Source organism: Somniosus microcephalus, chromosome 7, assembly GCF_052327205.1.
Source record: "Somniosus microcephalus isolate GS21.2 chromosome 7, FLI_Smic_1.0, whole genome shotgun sequence".
Lineage (NCBI taxonomy): Eukaryota > Metazoa > Chordata > Chondrichthyes > Squaliformes > Somniosidae > Somniosus > Somniosus microcephalus.
This window is the reverse complement of record NC_140993.1, coordinates 91,515,458-91,538,973: the sequence shown is the minus strand read 5'-3', so window position 1 is coordinate 91,538,973 and position 23,516 is coordinate 91,515,458. Positions and strand designations below refer to the sequence as shown.

Below are 23,516 nucleotides of genomic sequence, written 5' to 3'. Positions count from 1 at the left end.
GACTGGCGCGCAATGTGTTCGGAGGCTGCGATTCAGAAGGCAGGTGGTTGCAGAGATCTGCCATCTGCTTCACAGAGATCTGCGTCCACAGCTGAGTTGCAGGACGTCTCTGTCGGTGGAAGTGAAGGTGACGGTGGCTCTGAACTTCTATGCCACCGGCTCCTTCCAATCAGCTGCTGGGGACATTGCTAACATATCCCAGTTCGCCGTGCATTGCTGCATCCACCAGGTCACCAATGCCCTTTTCAGAAGGAGACGCCAATTCATCTCCTTCCCCATGACCCTGGAGAGGCAGCAGCAGCGTGCAGTGGGATTTGCAAGAATCGCGGACTTCCCCATGGTGCAGGGCGCCATTGACTGCACGCATGTGGCTTTGCGGGCACCTCTGGACCATCCCGAGGATTACCGCAACCGGAAGGGCTACCATTCCCTCAACGTACAGCTGGTGTGTGACCACAGGCAGCGCATCCTAGCTGTCAATGCCCACTTTCCAGGCAGCAGCCACGATGCCTTTATCCTGCGACAGACTACTGTGGCTGACATCTTCCAGGCACAGCCTCACCCAAGAGGATGGCTTATCGGAGACAAAGGCTATCCTTTGTGTACCTGGCTCATGACCCCGCTCCGCGCGCCCAGGACCCCTGCTGAAGAGGCATACAACGAGAGCCATCAAGCGACTAGGAACATCATAGAACAAACAATTGGCGTCCTCAAGCAACGGTTCCGCTGCCTGGATCATTTCGGCGGATCTCTGCAGTATTCGCCGGAGCGAGTCTCCCAGTTCGTGGTCGTTTGCTGCATGCTGCACAACCTGGCTATCCGCAGGACTCAGGCACTGCCACCTCACGCTGGAGCACCACCTCAGGAGGAGGAGCAGGAGGAGCATGAGGAGGAGGAGGAGGAGTACCAGGCCAAGAGGGAGGCACAAGGTCCAAGGGCCGCCCGTCGGCGGCTTATTGAACGTCACTTCTAGGCCCACTGTCAGGGAATGGCTTGTGCCAATGAAAGAACATGAATGCAGCCACTCCGCAAGCCCTCAGCCGCTTAAGGCAACAAACACTTCAAAGATCAAACATGGACAATATGAATAAATAAAATGCTTTATTGAACAAACTCAGGGCCCTTCCCACATGAAACCCAAAAACAGACAACACCCCCCAAAAAACAGTCACACACATGACTCACTCCCACAACCTGGGGAGGAATAACAAAACATTTAAACAAAAATGGCCTTCATCCTCGGCCTTAACAAAACAACCATCCCCAGAAACAAAACAACCATCCCAATATAAAAAAACATTTGTCCAGACCCTCTACTTTGTGGCCCGCGAGGGTGATTCCTTGTCCAGCCTTTGGCGGCCCCTGGCCGCCCTGCTGCTCCTCCTCAAACCGTGCCCAGTGGCTGCTGCAAGGCTGGGGGAAGGCTCCTGAGGGGCACATGTCGTCACGGCAGATGCCCTTGGTGGTCGGCCTAGATGAGGTCTGGGCCTCGAGGGGCCGGCTGATGAATGCTGCAGCTGTGGCTGGCCAGCATCAGTTGGACCAGCATCTCGTGGCAGCTCCACTGGGGGAGTGACAGTGGCAGCTGGAGGAATGGGGGCAAGCTGGCGTATGGCAGGCGGCCGCTGGTCAAGTGACACACTGGCACTCGCCCGGGCCCGCACTGCAGCATGCGCTGCAATGTGCCGAACGACAGACCGCTGTGCTGCTACAGCGCGGCGGGTGTCCTGGCGATGCCTGGCTGATGCAGCGAGTGTGGCAGCAGTGAGTGCCCGTGCTGCCCTGGTCTGTGACCGCATCAGACCAGCCAGTGACTGCACGGCACCACTGATCACCTGCCCACTCGCTGCGTGAGCTGCCCCGAATTCCACCCAACTTGCTGCCTGTGCTGCCCCGAATTCGGCACGACTCGCGGCCTGTGCTGCCCCGAATTGCTCCAAACTCCTGGCCTGTGAGGCCCCGAACTTGGACACACTATGAGCCAGGGACTCGATGGCCTCAGGCATCCGTGCCACAACCCCCATGAGCTCGGTGTGCCGGCGCTCCGAGTCCACGGACATTTGATCGAGGAGGCGCAGCTCCTCGGAGTTGACCGTCGCCGGACTGGAGGCCGGACTCTCCCTCTGGGGAGAAGGCCGCCGAGCTGGCCGACCCTTCCCGCATTGCTGGATGCCACTGGGCCCAGCAACTACACCCCTCTGGGAAGAAGGCCGCTGAGCAACCGCACATCCCCTGCGTTGCTGCACGCCACTGGTCCCAGGAGCGACACTCCCCTCCGACACTTCCCCCAGGCTCTCCTCCAGGGAAGACGTGTCCCCTACATTGGCATCCCCTGGCGCGGGTGAGGGTTCCCCTGATGGGCCGCCTTCCTCTTCCTCTTCCTCCTCCTCCTCCTCCTCCTCTTCCGAGGGGCTGTCACTGGCAGCTTCAGGGACCTCCTCCTCACCATCTGAAAGCAGGAAGGGACAAGAGTAGCTTTAGATTGAGGAGAGGGCGTCAGCGAGGGAGGCATGAGTGGTGGCATTCAGTGCATTGGTCGGACAGTGGCAAAGGATGTAGATCTGATGCGCAAGTGGGACGAGAGAGGTCCAAAAGGTGATGTCCTTACCATTGGTGCCCAGAACAGGGTCGGCATCTCCACTGGCAACGGGCCCAATCACCCGGGCTCCCATGAGGTGACCCACGCGCTCTTCCAGGTCAGTGAGCTGCTGGATCTGGGGACCGCCTCCCCCGGTCTCAGTCCGGCTCTTCTGATTGTGGGCCAGCTTGGCCTGCAAGAGAAAGGACGGCCTCTAAGTACAGTGTGTAGCCCTGATCTGGTGTGCACTGCCTCCCATGGTCGAATAGCTTGGCCAGTGTGGAGCCCTGATCTGGTGTGCACTGCCTCCCATGGTCGAATAGCTTGGCCAGTGTGGGAAGTGCAGAATGTGCAATTGATGTTCATGCCAGTCCCATAGCTGCTGGATGAGGGCTGGCCATTAGGGCTTTCAGGTCCCTTTGCCCATAATGTGAGGTGCACATGCAAGGATGAGGAGGACACTGGAAAGGGTACTCACCCTGACAATCCTGGTGAGGTCATTGAACTTTTTTCTGCATTGGACAGAGTTTCTGGGGACCTCGCTGTTGGCTGTCACCCTGATGGCGACCTCCCTCCAGGCTTTCCTGTAGATGCTGGTCGCAGGCTTCTTCCCACTGTCCGGGAACAGGACTTTGCGTCTCCTCTCCAAAGCCCCAACCAGCAGCTTCAAATCATGGCCAGAGAAGCGCTGCGCTCGTTCACGGGCCTTCTGCATCTTTCCCGGCGCTATTTCTGTTCAGCAGCAGTGTTTAGGCCTAGCTGGAGGGCTGCAGTGTCCAGGGCGTGGCAGCAGACGAACTCGGCCCTTCCCCCTTTAAGAGCTGGCCGGCGCCAGGGTGTCTGCTGTCAATCAAGAAATGACCGCACCTGCGCTGCGCCCGGCCTCGGCGGTTTCGCTCAGCACCGCCGGCTTTGCGCCTAAAGATAGTTGTGGAACGCCAGTTTTAGTACTCGAGCAAACTCTTAGGGCGAAGCTACTGAATATCGGCGAAGTAGCCTCGACTTTGCGCCGGGCGCAAACTTTAGCGGCCGCCCGACTTTTCCGCCCCAAAAGTGGCTATACTGAATTTCTAGGCCCTAGAATTTGGTAACAGTATTACTCACTCTCAGTTTTGAAATCTAAACTGAGGCAAAGGGATATTATAAAAAAGCATTGACAATTAAATACAGCCGCTAATCGCATCAGGTTCAAAGACATCAAGTTATTCTTCAAGAAACTTGTCTCCAGTCACAAATCCTCTTGAAGAACAAAACCAACCTGTGGGAGCCTGGCTAATAGACTTACCTGATGGGACAAACAATCACAAATGATTAGCTCCTTCTGCCCCAGTGATCAATATTAAGTTTTTCTGTTTCCTATGTGGACTTGACAATTAACCCTGATTAAGCGGTTCATCTGAAAATAGCTGACTCATTGAAGTGGCAGCCTGCATATCAGCCAGTGATGTGGAAGTTGTGGTGTAAGTGTTGATTTGTATAGGGTGAGGCGTCAGTTTGTGTAGGTTGGGATGTTGGTGTGGGAAGTGTCATCAATTTGTCCCGTTTATGGTGCCAATTGGTGCCAGTTGCTGGTATCATAAAAGCAAAATTCTGCAGATGCTGGAAATCTAAAATTAGAACAGAAAATGCTGGAAACAATGGTATTATTATGGTCTGGTGCTGCTCGGCAATGGAGTTGGTCCACACGTTGACATAAAGGTGGCATCAGATCCTCGAATTTATATGTTGGAAAAATCCCGACCGGGCTCTCTGCGGTCATATCAGTCGGCACACCCACTCCTGTGTTAAGGGCGGGCTCGGCATTGTTTCAGTTCAGGTGAATGTTGAAGGCACCTGCAGGATCGCTGGCTGTTCTTTCACTCTCGGGTCGCTTGGGAGCAGTAGCGCTATGATGCAGAGTGCCAGCCTGTGGCTGCCTTACCAGCAGTATGCGATCACAGGCTGAGTAGAGCTGGGTCTGCACCGGCCAGAGGCAGCTCGTTGACCGCACCATGTCCGAGTGATGGGCTGCGGGACGAGTAAAGTGCTGCCAGAGCCGCCAAGGAACTGCTACGTGGATTTTGTGAAGACGGTGGTGAAGGGCAAGCCGAAGGTGTGCGATGAGGGGCCGCTGAAACCGGGATCCAAGGGAGTGGGCAATGGGCAAAGCGACGGGAGCTGCCCCGATGGAGCAAGGAGAACCAAAGTGGCCAAGTACAGAGCCAAGTTTGATCCGAAAGTGACAGCAAGGTAACTGGCCACCGTGGGCAAGCAATTCTGAATTCATTCCGAACTTAGTTTTGAGGGGAACGACAGGTTTATCCCAACGTTATAACTTTAGTGTTTCCCCAGTAGTTTTCTTTGTTTTGCTGAGCAACGATTTCCATTGTTTTATCAGTAAAATTACAGCACGTCTTCAATCGTTTTGCTTCGTACAGCAAGTTGGCAGTAAAACGAGAGCCCGTACTTCTGAAAGAAATACCACATTTGAATGGCATTTTAAAAACGTTAACCCTTTCCCTTGAAGGCTCGTTGTTCCCCACCTTGCGCTCACGTCTACGCTTTCCCTTTGACGGAAGGAAATATATTCAGAATGAATTCGCATGAACATTGATCTGTGCTGCATAACTGTAAGTGAGCCTATAAAGGGAAAGATTAAAATTTTTTGTAGCATAATTCAAACTTGATTTGAATCTCTGACATATTACAGACATGTTTTCTAATTCTAAACTGCAAGTTCTCCCATATACTTACTGTAAAAACACTACTCCCATTTTTAAAAATTCATTCATGGGATGTGGGCGTCGCTGACAAGGCCAGCATTTATCGCCCATCCCTAATTTCCCTTGAGAAGGTGGTGGTGAGCTGCCATATTCAGAGGGTAGTTGAGAGTCAACCACATTGCTGTGGGTCTGGAGTCGGATATAGGCCAGAACAGGTAAGGACGGCAGATTTCCTTCCCTGAAGGACATTAGTGAACCAGATTTTTTTTACGACAATCCGATAGTTTCATTGTCACCATTACTGTTACTAGCTTTTTATTCCAGATTTATTTAATTAACTGAATTTAAAATCCCCAACTGCCATGGTGGGATTTGAACTAACGTTTCCGGATCATTAGTCCAGGCCTCTGGATTACTAGTCCAGTAACATAACCACTATGCTGACATTCCCCTTAAAAGGGTTAAATATGATGACAGGCTGCATAAACTTGGATTGTATTCCCTTGATTTTAGAAGGTTGAGGGGTGATCTAATCGAGATATTGAAAATGATTAACGGATTTGATGGGGTAGATACATCGAGCTTCCGAGTTGAAGGGGTATATCCCATAGTACAGGACACCACCAAGGATGACAAGAGAATGAGAGAAGACAAGGTAAATCAAGAGGTTGTGATTAGATGACCCAAGCTTGAGTTTTAAAATCATGGCTTTTATGAGGGAGGGTAGACTGAAGGAAATAAGGAGTTCCAGTTTTCAGGTCCCAAGAAGCAATGAGTTTGAGTTGAAGTTGGTGCGATGAGTAATGGTTTCAACTGAGGGAAGAGAAAGAACATGTAGAATTGCACATTCAACAAGAAGCAAATGTAAGTCAATCATAATTAACTTTATAGGTGAGGCAGTGGCGGAGTGTGTAAAGTCTGTGGGTTATATGGTGAATTAATACACAGACTACAAGAGTAACTTTAACAGGACTTTACTATTCGAAGGTCAGGGCGAATCTGCCCAATAAATCCTTACACAGCACTTATATACCGGTGTGGTCACCACCGGTATTACAGTATACAGTAGCCAAGATAAAGTAGTGCAACCCTTAAAATAGTTCTCTGAAAGGTGGAACGTTACATACACTACAATCCTCCCTTTTTAGGTTAACAATATATACATATTCCCATTAATATAACATCTTAACATATATACAACTTTATGTGAAACAGTTCACAGATTCAGTCTCTCTGGAGGCTTCCGGACTCTGTCCGGATAACGCCTCGGTGGTGTAGTCGTTTTCGGTGGTGTAGTAGGTTCTTCTGGCAAGGTCGATTCGGCTTGAAGGACCGTTTCAGGTTCATCGGATTCCAGTATTACCGGATCGGAGGTAGATGCTCTGGGTATCTCTGCTTCAACATTAGACGTATAGAGTTGTGGAGTAGGTTGGGCCTTTGTGGATGATTCTATGATCTGGTCAACATGGCGCCTTATTATGCTTTCACCAATGTCCACGGTATACATCAACGGTCCTAGCCTTTTTCCAATAGTTCCCGGCTGCCATTTCTCGGTACGGTAGTCCCGGGCCAAAACTTGTTGACCTATCTGAAAGGATCTAGTTGGCCTTTCATTCATGCCTTGAAATTGCCGGTTCTCTATGTCCCTTCTGACGTTTGGCTTAATCAAATCCAGCCGGCATCTTATTCTTCTATTGAAAAACATCATGGCGGGAGTTTGGTTTGTGACCGCATGTGTTGCATTCCTGTACGCCAACAAGAAGTTATCTACCTTATGTTGTAGATTTATGTCTTCATTACCCATGGCCTTTATGGCCTTCTTGAAGGTCTGGACAAACCTTTCAGCTAATCCATTGGTGGCGGGATGGTATGGGGTGGACGTATAGTGCTTGACCCCATTGCTTTTTAAGAACTTCCTGAATTCTTCGGACACAAATTGCGGTCCATTATCAGAACAGATCTGTTCCGGCAGCCCATTCCTGGCAAATATGGTCCTTAATACTGTGATGGTTTTTTCCGTGGTGGTGGAGGACATTTTTATTACCTCCGGCCACTTGGAGTGTGCATCCACCGCGATTAAAAACATTGAGTCCATAAATGGACCAGCAAAGTCGATATGTACCCTTTGCCATGGAGATGAGGGCCACTCCCATGGATGCAGAGGAGCTTGTGGTGGCGCGTTTTGGACCTTCTGGCATCCTAGACAGCTCTTGGTTATTTCTTCGATGTCTCCATCAATACCTGGCCACCACACAAACGCTCTGGCTAGGTTCTTCATTTTCACTCCACCCAGATGCCCCTCGTGAAGCTCCTTTAGTACTTTCTGCTGGAGTTTGGGTGGAATCACCACTCCAGATCCACACATCAAGGTTCCTCGGCACACTGACAGCTGTTCTCTTCTGTGCGAAAATGCTGGCAGCATTGGTTCGCCATGTACTGGCCATCCCTCCACCGTTAAATCGTAGACTCGTGAGAGAGTCGGGTCATTTCTTGTTTCCTTTTCGATCATGGAATTTGTTACTGGTAGACATTCCATTATGGTTGAGTGGAACATCTCCACTGGGTCCACTGTAGTCGCCTCTTCTTCCACTGGCAACGGTAGGCGCGATAACCCATCAGCATTTCCATGCTGTTTGGACCTTTTGTATTCGATGTCATATTGGTGTGCCCCTAGTAGAACGGACCACCTCTGTAGCCTTTGTGCTGTCATAGTGGAAACGGCCTTGTTAGGGTTGAATATGGACACCAACGGCTGGTGGTCTGTCAGCAATGTAAACTTCTTGCCCTGCAGGTAATGATTGAATTTCTTTACTCCCCACACAAGGCTGAGAGCCCCCCTATCTATCTGAGCATAATTTCGCTCAGCGGAGGTCAATGATCGGGACGCAAATGCGACTGGCCTTTCCGAGCCATTTGGTAACTTGTGTGAGAGTACAGCTCCAATACCATAAGGGGAAGCATCACAAGCTAGACGAAGAGGTAGCGTTGGGTTGAAGTGAGCCAACACTTCCTCAGAGGTAATCAACGCCTTGCTTCTGCGAAAGGCCTTCTTACAGTCCTCGCTCCACTTCCATGGTACTTCTTTCCGCAACAGAGCATTCAGCGGATGCAGCACCGTGGATAGATTTGGCAGAAACTTATGGTAATAATTAATCAACCCCAGAAACGACCTCAACTGTGATACATTTTCCGGAGCGGGGGCCTTCACGACCGCTTCGATCTTGTCAGGTGACTTGTGCAGCCCCTCTTGGTCAATGACATGACCGCAGTACGAGATCCGTTTCTGGAAGAACTCACATTTCTGGCGATTAACTCGAAGGCCATATTCCTTCAACCTGGTGAGCACCAGTTTCAAATTTGTGAGGTGTTCCTCCTCGTCTTCTCCCGTAATCAGGATATCGTCCAAGTAACACTGAGTGCTTGGAATACCCTGTAAGACCTGCTCCATGGCCCTCTGCCAAATTGCTGGAGCCGAAGCTACTCCAAAAACCAGTCTATTATATCGATACAAGCCTCTGTGCGTGTTGATTGTGAGATACTGGCGTGACTCTTCCTCGACCTCCATCTGTAAATATGCTTGTGCCAGGTCTATCTTGGTGAAGTGTTTCCCGCCAGACAATGAAGCAAAGATATCCTCAATCCGCGGAAGCGGGTATTGTACCGTGTGAAGCACCAGAGTAACTGTGATCTTGAAGTCTCCACAGATGCGGACCTTCCCCGGTCCCCCTGGCTTGTTACTTGATGAAGACTTCATGACGGGAACAATGGGCGTGGCCCACTCACTCCAGTCCACCTTCGACAGTACCCCTGCACGTTCAAGCTCTTCCAGTTCTGCCTCCACAGCAGGTCGTATCGCGTAAGGTACCGATCTGGCTTTGAAAAATTTTGGGCTTGCATGTTCTGCAATCTTGATTTTTGCCTTAATTCCTCTCAGTGTTCCCAGTCCCTGCTGGAATACCTCTTTAGCCTCGTCCAATATTCTGGACAACCATTCAGGTTTGACATCTTTCTTTCCGAAATCTACCGTCATTGTGTTTAGTGAGTGCCAGTCTATCTTTATTTTCCTGATCCACTCCCGTCCCAGAAGTGGTGGACCTCCCTCGGGTAGTACATATAAGTCCATTCCTTGGTGATCTTTGCCCTTGTGTCTCACCTTGACTTTTATCTTTCCGATGGGGTATACTTTATGCCCCGTGTATGTCTGCAATACTATCTCCGTATCCCGTAGGGGAATATGTTTGAATAACTTTTTGTAATCTTGTTTATTCATGACCGTCAACGCCGATCCGGTGTCCACTTCCATCTTCACTTGGACTTTTGCAATCTGCAGTGTGACCCAGATAGTTTGTCGGTCAGCTTCTTTACTCACATTGTGAATCCTCAGACTACCCAGTTCCTTGCTGTTGGGGTCTGAATCCGAATTCAGTTCATCTGGACTCTTCACAGTCACCTTATGTACCTTTCTGTACTTCTTCTGCGGTGACTTATTGTTGCTGGTCTTCTTTCCTGACCGGCATACTTTAGCTATGTGACCAAGTTTGCCACATTTTCTACATTCCTGGTTTTTAAACCAGCACTGGTTCTGGTCGTGTGTTGTCTTCCCACAACGGTAACATTTCGTTGTACCCGAAGTCATTTGATCCACACTGAGTACCGCTGTCTTCAGCTGCATTTCCGCCGTGCCTCTCGCTGCGGCTTTGTGCGATGCTGCAATAAGGACAGCCTTATCAAGTGTAAGATCGTTCTCTTTGAGCAGTCGCTTTTGTGTTCCTTCCTTCGACATCCTGCACACGAACTTGTCTCTCAGTGCCTCTGTCAGATTTACCCCAAACTGACAGTATTTTGCTAGCCTACGCAGTTCAACCAGGTACTTCGCGTTGCTTTCCTCCTTTAGTTGCGTTCTCCCGTAAAATTTAGCTCGTTCCGCTAACATCAGCGGTGTGGGGTTCGCATGACCCTTCAGAACAGCAACAATATTAGCGAAAGACTGATCCACCGGTTTAGCTGGTGATAGAAGATGCTTCAATAACCCGTATGTCTTCGCCCCCATTGAGTTTAGTAAGGTTAGAGCTTTATCATAATTTGCTATCTTATTGACCTTACAATATATCTCGATGCGTTCTACATACGTGGTCCAATCTTCCACATCAGAATTGAATTCGTTGATGTTGCCTCGCTTAGGCATCTTCACAATCTTCCTGAGAAACAACAACGAAATTTTTCTTTAACTTTTTTTTTCCAAAAATGGCGGTTTCCCGCGCTTGGCTTCTTCCCCACCCACTTTCAAAATGGCGGTTTCCCGCTCCTGTCTTCTCCGCCTACTGGCGGGAGGGGTAAGCTTTTCCCTCGGGCGACGACCGCTGGCTTTCGGGGTTCGCAGCCTGCGCGCCGGCTTCAGTGCGTTCTTTGTTCCCTTTTCTCGGCAGGGCAACCGGCGCTGGGGACAACCCGTTGACGGCGAACAGTTCCAGCCGCTGGCTGAATCTCCTCGGTCTCCCTCGCTCGGCTCTGTCTCTCCCGCTCGCTCGGGCTCTGTCTCTCCCTCAGCGGCTTCCAATCGCGCCTCCCAGCCCTCTCGCAGTCCGGTCCTTTCCTCCCCTGGCTGCGGCTGAGTTCTCCGCGGTTTCTTATTTTTATTTCTTCCCGCGCCTTACGATCCCGGTCGCAGCGCCTCGCGGCCTCGGTAGCTGCCCGGCCTTTCGCCGGTCGCGGTCGAGCTGTCTCACGATGCTGTTGCGTCTCCCAACCCGCTTGTAGCCCGGTCTCTCACACCGGCTGTGTTCCCGCTGGTAGCCCGGTCTCTCACACCGGCTGCGTTCCCGCTTGCACCGCGGCTTCCGTGCCCCACGCTGCCCCAGTCTCAGCGCCTCTGGGCCCGACTTCTGTCCGGCTCCTTTCCCCCCCGACCGTGGTCGAGTTCACCGCCCTTCCTCCGTTCTTTTTTTTTATTTTCCCCCTACTCACAGTCAACGTGGCCGACTTGCTTCTCGTGGCTGATCGGCTCACTCACCACCGTGGCAGAAGGGACGATCACTGCCTGTTGCTGATGGAAGGCTTCGTGTCTGAATTCTTCCTTCTTCCTTGCTCTGCAGACTCGAGTCTTCTCTCAGCAGAATGACGAGGGCGGGTGCCTCCTCTCGACGCTCGTTAACTGCTTCGGATGTATCGCTGCCGCAGGGTAAGATCGAACTCGTCGCCACTGTAAAGTCGGTGGGTTGTATGGTGAATTAATACACAGACTACAAGAGTAACTTTAACAGGACTTTACTACTCGAAGGTCAGGGCGAATCTGCCCAATAAATCCTTACACAGCACTTATATACCAGTGTGGTCACCACCGGTATTACAGTATACAGTAGCCAAGATAAAGTAGTGCAACCCTTAAAATAGTTCTCTTAAAGGTGGAACGTTACATACACTACAGAGTGGGAAGGCATTTTGTAAAGTGAGAGAACCTTGGTGAGTGAGTCACTCCACTTCACTTTCACACACCTCCGAGCAGCCACTTATGAAGTGGCAGAGCCCTGGCAGCAGTTCTCTTACCGACTCTCAACTACAGAATGATCTGTGGGTGGGACAGTGGAGGAATTGGCAGAAGGAGACGGAGTAGCTGAAAATATATATGCGAAGTATAATGTTGCCATTTTTTTTTAAAATTTCATGTATGGAATCTTTACCTCAGTTAAGTGCTCCTGTAGATAGGACTGCTGTAGATAGACCTGTTATATGTAAGTCAGATGATAAACAACTTTTTTGCTCGTCTCACTTTTAAGCTCATTTGTTCACAATTCATCATTATACCTGCCAGCTACCTTAGAATTATTAGAATTATAGAGTACAACCTGTGACACTATACTTGACTGAAATGTGTTTGACTTATGAACTCAAAGCAATTAAGGGGAAATAATTCATAATGGATTAAATGTTGTTTTAGTAGAAATTAACAATCAAAAATGGCAGATTTTCCCACAGTCAAACATAGAAAATAGGAGCAGGAGTAGGCCATTCGGCCCCTCGAGCCTGCTCCGCCATTTAATGAGATCATGGCTGATCATCCAAATTCAGTACCCTGTCCCTGCTTTCTCCCTATATCCCTTGATCCCTTTAGCCTTAAGAAATATATCTAACTCCTTCTTGAATATATTTAATGAATTGGCCTCAACTGCCTTTTGTGGTAGAGAATTCCACAGGTTCACCACTCTCTGGGTGAAGAAATTCCTCCTCATCTCTGTCTTAAATGGCTTACCCCTTATCTTTAGACTATGACCCCTGGTTCTGGACTCCCCTGCCATCGGGAACATCCTTCCTGCATCTAGTCTGTCTAGTCCTGTTAGAATTTTATAAGTTTGAATGAGATACCCTCTCATTCTTCTAAACTCCAGTGAGTATAAGCCCAATCGACCCAATCTCTCCTCATACGTCATTCCTGCACCCACTCTATGGCAAGAACATCCTTCCTCAGATAAGGTGACCAAAACTGCACACAATACTCAAGGTATGGTCTCACCAAGGCCCTGTACAACTGCAGCAAGACATACTTGCTCCTGTACTCGAATCCTCTCACTATGAAGGCCAACATACCATTTGCCTTCTTAACCGCCTGCTGCACCTGCATGCTTACCTTCAGTGACTGGTGCACAAGGACACCCAGGTCTCGTTGCACTTCCCCTTCTCACAATCTATTGCCGTTCAGATAATAATCTGCCTTATGTTTTTGCCACCAAAGTGGATAACTTTGAATTTTTCCACATTATACTGCATCTGCCCAATCACCCAACCTGTCCAAATCATACTGGATGATGTAAAAAAAACTACTCGGCACTTGGTCTAAGCGTTAAACAAAGCTTTAATCAACTGTTTTACAACATGGAGGTCTAGTTGTGTCCTTCACTAGTTCCTGTTAAGAATGTCCTGCGCAAGCTGGGCCCGTGCCCGAGTATTTATAATCTCCCTGGACAGCGCCGCCCGTAGGCTGCTCAGTATTATTTCATAAGTCTTTCTTTCATGAATGACTGATTCATGTCACTGGAGTTTCTCGGCATCCTCCTCACAGCACACACGCCCACCTAGCTTTGTGTCGTCAGCAAACTTGGAGATAGTACATCCAATTCCCTCGTCTAAATCATTAATATATATTGTGAATAGCTGGGGTCCTAGCACCGATCCCTGCGGTACCCCACTAGTCACTGCCTGCCACTCGGAAAAAGACCCATTTATTCCAAATCTTTGCTTCCTGCCTGCCAACCAGTTCTCTATCCAAGTCAGTACCTTACCCCCAATTCCATGTGCTTTAACTTTACACGCTAATCTCTTCTGCGGGACCTTATTGAAAGCCTTCTGAAAGTCCAAATACACCACATCCACTGGTTCTCCCTTATCTATTCTACCAGTTACATCCTCAAAAAATTTCAGTAGATTAGTCAAGCACGATTTACCTTTTGTAAATCCATGTTGACTTTGTCCAATCCTGTCACTGTTTTCCAAGTGCTCTGCTATTACATCTTTTATAATGGACTCTAGCATTTTCCCCACTACTGATGTCAGGCTTACCGGTCCATAATTACCCATTTTCTCTATCCACCTTTTTTAAATAGTGGGGTTACATTAGCTGCCCTCCAATCCATGGGAACTGTTCCAGAGTCTATAGAATTTTGGAAGATGACCAGCAATGCATCTACTATTTCTAGGGCCATTTCCTTAAGTACCCTAGGATGTAGATTATCAGGCCCTGGGGATTTATCGGCCTTCAATTCCATCAATTTCTCTAACACCATTTCCCTACAAATACTGATTTCATTCAGTTCCTCCCTCTCATTAGCCCCTATGTTCCTGACATCTCTGGGAGGTTATTTGTGTCCTCCTTTTTGAAAACAGAACCAAAGTATGTATTTAATTGGTCTGCCTTTCCTTTGTTCCCCATTATAAGTTCCCCTGATTCTGACTGCAAGGGACCTACGCTTGACTTCACCAATATTTTTCTCTTCACATATCTATAGAAGCTTTTACAGTCAGTTTTTATGTTCCCTGCAAGCTTACTCTCATACACTATTTTCCCCCTCTTAACTAATCCCTTTGTCCTCCTTTGCTGAATCCTAAACTGCTCCCAATCCTCAGGTTTGCTGCTTTTTCTGGTCAATTTATATGTCCTCTCCTTGGATCTTATGCTATCCCTAATTTCCCTTGTTAGCCACAGTTGAGTCACCTTTTTTGTTTTATTTTTATGCCAAGCACGGATGAACAAATTCTGTAGTTCATCCATGTGATCTTTAAATGTTTGCCATTGCCTATCCACCGTCAACCCTTTAAGTTACGTTCCCCAATCCATCTTAGCCAACCCGCGCCTCATACCATCGTAGTTTCCTTTATTTAAATTCAGGACCCTAGTCTCTGAGTCAAATACTTCACTCTCCATATTCTATCATATTATGATCACTCCGCCCCAAGGGGCCTCGCACAACAAGACTGCTAATTAATTCTTTCTCATTACATAATACCCAGTCTAAGATGGCCTGATCTCTAGTTGGTTCCTCGACATATTGGTGCAGGAAACCATCCCGTATACACTCCAGGAATTCCTCCTCCACAGTATTGCTACTAATTTGGTTAGCCCAATCTATATGTAGATTAAAGTCACCCATGATAACTGCTCTGCCCTTATTGCACGCATCTCTAATTTCCTGTTTAATGCCATCCCCAACCTCAGCATTACTGATTGGGGGTCTCTATACAACTCTCACTAGTGTTTTCTGCCCCTTGGTATTTCTCAGCTCTACCCATACAGATTCCACATCATCAGAGCTAATATCCTTCCTTACTATTGTGTTAATATCCTCTTTAACCAGCAGTGCTACCCCACCTCCTTTTCCTTTTTGCCTGTCCTTCCTGAATATTGAATACCCCTAGATGTTGAATTCTCAGCCTTGGTCACCCTGGAGCCATGTCTCTGTAATCCCAATTATATAATATCCATTTACATCTATTTGCGCAGCTAATTCATCCACCTTATTACGAATGCTCCTCGCATTAAGACGCAAAGCCTTCAGGCTTGTTTTTTTAACACTCTTAGACCTTTTATAATTATTATTTACTGTGGTCATGTTTGATTTAAACCATTGATTTCTCTGACTGCCACTTTTGCTTTTCTCCTTCCTGTCTTATGCTTCTATCCTTGCTTCCCTTTCCTCTGTCTCCCTGCACAGGTTCCCAAACCCCTGCCATTTTAGTTTAAACCCTCCCCAACAGCCCTAGCAAACACTCCCCCTAGGACATCAGTCCCGGTCCTGCCCAGGTGCAAACCGTCCAGTTTGTACTTGTCCCACCTTCCCCAGAACCGATTCCAATGTCCCAGGAATTTGAATCCCTCCCCCTTGCACCATTCCCCTAGCTACGTATTCATCTGAAATATCCTTCTATTTCTACTCTGACTAGCACGTGGCACTGGTAGCAATCCTGAGATTACTACCTTTGAGGTCCTATTTTTTAATTTACCTCCTAACTCCCTATATTCAGCTTTTAGGACCTCATCCCGGTTTTTACCTATATCATTGGTACCTATATGCACCACGACAACTGGCTGTTCACCCTCCCCCTCCAGAATGCCCTGCAGCTGCTCCGAGACATCCTTGACCCTTGCACCAGGAAGGCAACATACCATCCTGGAGTCTTGTTTGCGGCCGCAGAAACACCTATCTATTCCCCTTACAATAGAATCCCCTATCACTATAGCTCTCCCGCTCTTTTTCCTCCCGCCCTGTGCAGCAGAACCACCCATGGTGCCAGGAAGTTGGCTGCTGCTGCCTTCCCCCGATAAGCCATCTCCCTCAACAATATCCAAATTGGTATATCTGTTTGAGAGGGGGATGGCCACAGGGGACCCCTGCACTATCTGCCTGCGCCTACTACTCTGCCTGGTGGTCACCCATTCCCTTCCTGCCTGTGCAGCCTTTACCTGCGGTGTGACCAACTGATTAAACGTGATATCCACGACGTACTCAGCATCACGAATGCTCCAGTATATATCCATTCACAGCTCCAGCAATTCTGCCAATGGTCCTGCATGGAGGCAGAAAGGGGCATTTTTTATGTTAAATAAATGTAAACAGTTCATTTATATGCCTCCAATCCTTAACTATAGCACTATCCTACATGGAAATTTACCAGTGACAGTGAGTTTAAGCCATTTTATGGTAAACTAGATGAAATAACAACTGGCAACAGAGCACTTGACGTTTGTTAATCTGGTGGTCGTATATCATCTGTACACTTAAACCACTTGGGAGCTACACTTCAGGGAGAGACAATTTACATTTTCTGTAAAGGGATTTGCCAAAAAAAAGTCCCTAACTATATCAGCACATATTATTAAAATGTGTGGGCTGAAATGGATACAAATATAGTCAACAAGGTATCCAATGTCACCAGGCCTACAGATAAGTACGAGAAGAGGTTCAATGGATGTAAAAGGGGTGGTTAGATTCATCATGACCCAGAACAAGCTTGAGGAGATAAAAAGCAAAGGCTGGAGCTTTATCCTGAAAAATGTTGACAGCAGCAGAATGGAGTGTTGCCCTCATTTTCCACAATTTGAGGAAGGAAGAGACACAATCAGCTGACTCTCCTGATTCTGGTAAGCTTATTTAAAATATTTATAGAATGGATCGATAATGTGTTATTCAATTTGTACAGATACAATGCAGTCTCTGCCTCAACTATTCCTTTTGACAACACATTTCATACTCTAACAACTCCTTGTGTAAAGAAATTCCTCCTAACCTCTCTGCTCATTCCCTTAATTCCAATTTTAAATTGATGAACCCTTGTTGTTAACCTCATTGCCAGAGGAAATACTCTTTTTCCTATTCAGCCTATTAAAATCCTTCATCACTTTAAAAACTTTAAATAAATCTCCTCTTAGCCTTCACTACTCCAGTGGAAATAGTACCAGTATCTCAAGTCATCCTTCATAACTATAGTTTCTCATCCTGGCGAATCTATGCCGTATACTCTCTGTGTCTTTAATATCCTTTAAAAATTGGGGTCTGCAAACCTGCACACAGTACTCTATAATTGCGGCCTAACTATTGCAGTGTAGGTTGACTTGAGACAGGTGACAACATTACTTTTTATATTGAACTTCTTACAAAACAAAATCAACATCTGTTGCTTTTCTTTTACAATTTTTAACAAATGTGAACAGAAATTAGAATTATAAATCAAATGGACCATAATTTCTGCGTTCATATTTTCACAGATATGAATGGGCACAGATCCAAATTCCATCTCACACATAACTTTTAAGGGTATGAACCAATTGTGTTTTCTGAGAAGGAGAAAGAAGATTCCAATGATTCTGAGGAAGACAAAGAGATGGAAACAAAAGCCATAGATTCACCTCGAAAAAGATGCAGGACTGCAGACGATCGGTCTGCAAGAGGTCAAGGGAAACACTAGCAAAATGGTCAGAAGTTGGAGCATTAATCCACCTACCCCCACAGCCAAAAACAGTGGAAGAGTATTCTTGGGACATTCTGAATGCTTATATGAATTTGCAGTCTACTCCATACCAACTGGACATTGAAAATGATATGTTTGCAACAGTAAGCAACAAAGCTGACATCAGCAAGCTGAGCATCTTGCCTGAATAATCAGTCTGCTGAGTACATCGATGGCCATGTCTTCAGCTGCCAAGGCCCTAAGCTCTGGAATTCCCTCCCTAATCCTCTCCGCCTCTCTCTCCTTCTTTAAGACGCTCCTTAAAACCTACCTCTTTGTCCAAGCTTTTGGTCAGCTGTCCTAATATCTCCTTATGTGGCTCAGTGTCAAATTTTGTTTAATAATCGCTCCTGTGATGCACTTTGGGACGTTTTGCTACGTTAAAGGTGCTATATAAATGCAAGTTGTTGTGGTTGTTGTTGTCATTGTTACACTGATATAAAATGAGTCACGCTTCTCAAGGAATTCAGAATGGTGAACCCAGTCAGAACTCCTTGGATGAATCTAATAGCCAGTCTGGTGGGATTCAAGAATCAGCACCGAGCGCCATTATAGTTGATGTACACACCACTCTAAGGCCTACCTTAGATTCATTCCACAGATTCAAAAGCAGACATTTAGGGGGTCATTTTACTAATTTACACTCCCAGTGCGAGCTTCACCTGCTAGAACTAAATATTAGGAATTGAAGTGTATGCATTCCACATTATTTTCCATCATTTAAAATGAATAGATAGAAAATTGTGAGGGCACCTGCCAAATTCACAATATGGACTCCCAGCAGGCAAAGCTCCATGGTGGGAGATTTTCTTTTAATAATATATATTTAACATTAAGTGATGTTACTCAAAATATAATTGATGCTATGAAGTGAGAGCTAGGATTTTGGAGCTATGTGCTTTAATGGGATGAATAGCCTTCATTCATCAGGATCTCAAGGGAATAGATTGTAAGAAACAAGGGGCATCAGATGGCAACGTCATACTGGACATAGTCCTTTGGGACTGCACTGAGATGGGGTGAAGGCCACTTTGGTCTTTTTCATCTTTCACCCGCACCTAGTCCTGTTCACCCTCACTCCAGGCCTTGCTGACCTATATTGGCTCCTGGACCTCCAATGCTTCTAATTTAAAATTCTCATCTTTGTGTTTAAATCACTTCATGGCCTTTCCTGTCACTATCTCTGTAACCTCTTCCAGCCCTACCCCCCCACCCAAACTGACTGCTTCCCTGATTATAGCCTGTTGTGCATCCCCCCTCTCTGTTCCTTTGTTGATGGCGGTGCCTTCAGCTGTCTAGGCCGCATGTCTGGAATTCCCTTTCTGCCTCTCCACCTCCTAGTCTTCCTTTAAGACTCTTCTTAAAGCCCATTTCTTTGATCGAGCTTTTGGTCATTCCTCCCAATATCTTAATTTCTGGTCCACATCCATTTTTGTCTGATATCGCCTCTGTGAAGCATCTTGGGATGTATTACTACGTTAATGGCACTATATCAATATCAGATGTTGTTCTTCATTGACAGCAAAATCATGATACAGGTTAACCTTGTGGTTTATAAGACAAGTCTAAACAGTTCTTCTTCATAGCTCAGATCTCCTCGGTATACAGTAGAAGGGCTTCCTTTGGCCCATGCTTATGATCCAGGATTTTTGGGAAAAAGCAGGAATGGTTGCAGGGAGGGAGGATTCCAGCTTACACCAAACTGTCACTACGTATCCTGGCAGGGGAGTTGTCCTTACAGTGGCACAACTGGTTACTAAAGCACATCACATGAGAATCTGGATCAAGCAGTTGGTGATAAGTAAATTAGAAAGCATTAGACGTGGATATCTGGAACATCAAGGTGGCTAGCACGGTGAAGGAAGATATCTTGTATCACTGAGATATAGTTATATAATTGAGCTGAGACTTTGGACAACAGCTGCTGGAAGGTGTTACCTGGAATCCAGATATGAGAATACACATTCATATATCCAAGGTTTGGAGCCTATCATTATTGGGTTGCAGAGAGGCAGGACTATGCTGGTGGATCTGCCATTTGTTGAAGTATGGTGTGTAATCATGCTGTGGTCAGGAGGATAACAGCAATGCACTCATACATTTTATGGTGAATTGTGCCACTAGTGAGGAATTCCTGGTACCTGCTGTTCATCTAGTGAGGACTCAAACCCATGCTTGTTGGTTGTCCAACTAGTAACTATCACTTGGAGAAGGAAGAGGTAAGTGGCACGCTCACAGATTCAATGCACAAGATAGGCAGATTCACAGTACCTCAGGGTATTGTTTACAGTTGATCAGCCAATGAACAATTAAAATTATAATCTATGTTGAGACACAAATGCCTCAAACTTTATAAAAGTGAATCTGCGATCTGGCACTCCCAGTGGGCAGTAATGCTGACAGGGAGTATATCTTGGAAAATAAATAAGTTATCTTATTTGCCTCTATACTGTTACATATACACATACCTCTAAATTAATTTGCATATTTTCTTAGTGCGATATGAGCTGCAGTGTATGTTGTAGGTTCACAAGTGCTCTCCATTTGATATTTGACATACTTCCCTTAATGACTTATCTGCTGTTTTTCCAATAATATGCACATTGATTGAATAGATAAATGTAGTCAGTACGGATTAAACTTAGGTATTAAAATAGTTATAATTCTTATTAAATAAATAGTTTCTGTTAAGAAATCTATGTAAAACTTGCACCTTTGACTTTGTTATTGTCGTCTTACCTACTATATTTAGTGATCTAATAGCACAAACATAGCTCGACATTGATGTTTGCATTAGACTTAAACCTCAATGGCATCTTGTCATTTGGAATTTTGAAACTACTGCATTTTAAAGGCATTCTATCTATATTGGTGACCAATCTTGACAAATCTGTATTATTCATCTTCATCAGGTATGACATCAAGGCTCTTATTGGAAGAGGGAGCTTCAGCAGGGTGGTAAGAGTTGAACACAGAGCCACCAAACAGCCCTTTGCCATCAAAATGATTGAGACCAAGGCTAAAGAAGGAAAGGAGGTGTGCGAGTCAGAGCTTAATGTGCTTAGGAGGGTGAGCCACCGCAACATCATCCAGCTGATCGAGGTCTTTGAGACCCAAGACCGTATTTACATGGTGATGGAACTGGCTACTGGTGGAGAACTTTTTGACCGCGTCATTGCCAAAGGATCATTTACAGAGAGAGATGCTACTAGAGTACTGCAGATGGTTTTAGATGGGGTCAAATACTTACATACCTTGGGGATTACACACAGAGATTTGAAACCAGAAAATCTACTTTACTATCACCCAGGATCAGACTCCAAGATCCTCATCACTGATTTTGGACTAGCCAATTCTGGGAATAAAGGTGGAGACTGGTCCATGAGGACCACTTGTGGCACACCAGAGTACATTGCACCAGAGATCCTGTTGAGAAAACCTTACACCAATGCAGTAGATATGTGGGCTTTAGGTGTGATCTCCTATATTTTGCTTAGTGGAACTATGCCATTTGAGGATGAAAACCGGACAAGGCTTTACAGGATGATTCTCAAGTGCAAATACAGTTATGTAGGTGAGGTAGGTGAAGCTTGTGGAATAATTTGTTCAAGGTTGTAACGTTCATTTTACAAGTTTTTAAAGCTTAAAGGTAAACTTCTCATTTACAAGTTCTTTTGCAATTCACTTTCCAACTCCTTACAGACACCTCTCTTGTAACATTCTTGTACATACAAATCCTCATCAGTTGGTTTCTTGTCAGAAGTGCGGTAGGTTTGGGTTTCTGGGGGTCAGGGTTAATTACAAATGCAGGGTCTGCCCTCGGCATTATCTCTATTGCCCATTGGGCGTCCGGCACTGAGGGAGAAAAATATTGGGCTGAGCATTTCACTCGCTGCAGCAGCTTAAAGAGACAGGCCAGCAAGTTCATGAAACAGAAATTGTGGAAGCCAAAGTCCCTGCTGCAAATAATCCTTCTGGGGAGGGGTAGGAAGCAGCAGGACTGAACAGCAAATAAAGAAAATGACAGAAAGCTACCTGATGGCCTTTACTACACTTATCACCTGGCTCCCACCAACAAACAATTCTGAATGCCTCTTCGATAAAGGCGATTTTCCAGGGAGGTGGAGCAAGAGTGGTCATTGAGGGAAATAAGACATGGGACCAAGCCCCACCCTCCATCATTTACATACAGTGGGGCTAGTAATTAGTGAGATTCCAGGGAGGGAGCAGAGGAAAATTCCAACAGACATTTTTAAAACTAGGAATTCAACAGGTTTTCTTGCCTCATTTTCCTCTATTATCCACTATGGGACCTCCCAAAAAACAGGGGTAATTGGGAGGAAAATCCAGGCCACACTCTTGGATATTTGCTTTTTTCTTAAAATGCTGATGTTTACAGCATCCTCATTTCACTATATAAGTATTGCCTAAGTGTCAGGATTTACAATATCAATCCCAGGGTATTTACAGTACTGAATTATCTGAATATATTTTTTACTTACAAAAGCAAAATACTGCAGATGCTTTAAATCTGAAATAAAAACAGAAAATGCTGGAAATACTCAGCAGGTCAGGCAACATCTGTGAAGAGAAAAACAGAGTTAACGTTTCACGTCGATGGCCTTTCATCAGACATCTTTTACTTATGTGGATTTTGAAAATGCTGGCATTGTTCAACATTGAGGCAGAAATTCCGTTCCCTACGGGTGTGTACGCGCTGTGTACTCACCCGTAGGGCCAACGGAAATGCCGGTTTTAGGCATGCACTGTGCATGCGCTGGAAACCAGCATTTCTGATCTGTCAAGAAAGCTCTTGACAGATCCTCCGGCTGCGCTGGAGCAGGGCCTCTTCGGGGGGCGGGGGGGAGAGTTCCGTTTTTTGGAGATCCTCCACCCGCAGAAAACACTTACAATTCTTGCGCCTGGAAAAGCAGATGTAAGGCCTGCTTTTACCAGGATAAGAGATGAAAAAAGTAAAAAAAAAAAAAAAAAATTCCACTGATTTATCATTTAAAAATACTTTAAAGAAAGGTAAGTTTATTTTTAGCCCCGTTAAAAACTTTAATTTTTTTCCAAAAAATAAATTTTTTGTTTAACATACTTGATTTATGTAATTTAAAGTCATTTTAAAAATGTGATTTTTAAAAAAAAATGTATTTAAAGTTTTACTATGTTTTGGTGGTGGTTTCCATTCATATATTTGACAGGTCTTCCTGTCAAATGTATGAAGGGAGATTCCCTTCTCTGATTGGCTCCCCATGGCCCACGTGATCCCAGGGATGCTGCGAACTGCCTGTGCCTCTGGGATACGTGGGCCCTGCACACCAGCAGTTTGGAGAGGCCTAGCAACGGAACTCTGCGCCTCCTGGGAGTCCTCCGATCTAGTCACAGATTTTTCCAGATCTTTCTGGGCCAATGTTGTTTAGTAGGGATGTAATTTTGCTCGTTATAACTGAGCTTTGGCTGTCTTCCAAGCACCATCTTATAATGCAGATTGAATATACATTAAAAGATTGAATACCACCTTGTTATCTGTGAGAACATAAAAATAATAAGGTAAAAGAATCAATTTTTATAAATTAAGATGATTTGGAGATGCTTTGTTCCTTAGCTGGCAACATAATGGTAGAGTGCTGGACCCTCGTTGGCGGGGACGCAGGGACACAGCTTTAAATTCCGCCTTTAGCTTTTATTCAAATTTAACTTGATAAGTTAATAAATATTGACATTTCTTGAATTCTTGT

The 23,516-nt window shown here is 46.2% G+C and overlaps 1 protein-coding gene across 1 annotated transcript; it reads left to right on the top strand.

Annotated features, from left to right (window-relative positions):
* The first annotated feature begins 4,284 nt into the window (after positions 1-4,284).
* LOC147114794 (serine/threonine-protein kinase H1-like) lies at positions 4,285-22,081 on the top strand. The gene is made up of 2 exons (XM_085992744.1): positions 4,285-4,807; positions 20,685-22,081. Exons 1-2 carry the CDS (start codon positions 4,581-4,583, stop codon positions 21,388-21,390), a joined length of 933 nt encoding a protein of 310 aa, XP_085848870.1. The 5' UTR covers positions 4,285-4,580; the 3' UTR covers positions 21,391-22,081.
* Positions 22,082-23,516: the final 1,435 nt, after the last annotated feature.

What these genes read in the sequence shown, in the direction of transcription:
- LOC147114794 (XM_085992744.1), top strand. Translation starts at nt 4,581, where the DNA reads ATGGGCTGCGGGACGAGTAAAGTGCTGCCAGAGCCGCCAAGGAACTGC. An exon ending in GATCCGAAAGTGACAGCAAG is followed by an intron (nt 4,808 to 20,684) that starts GTAACTGGCCAC and finishes CATCTTCATCAG; the next exon opens with GTATGACATCAAGGCTCTTA.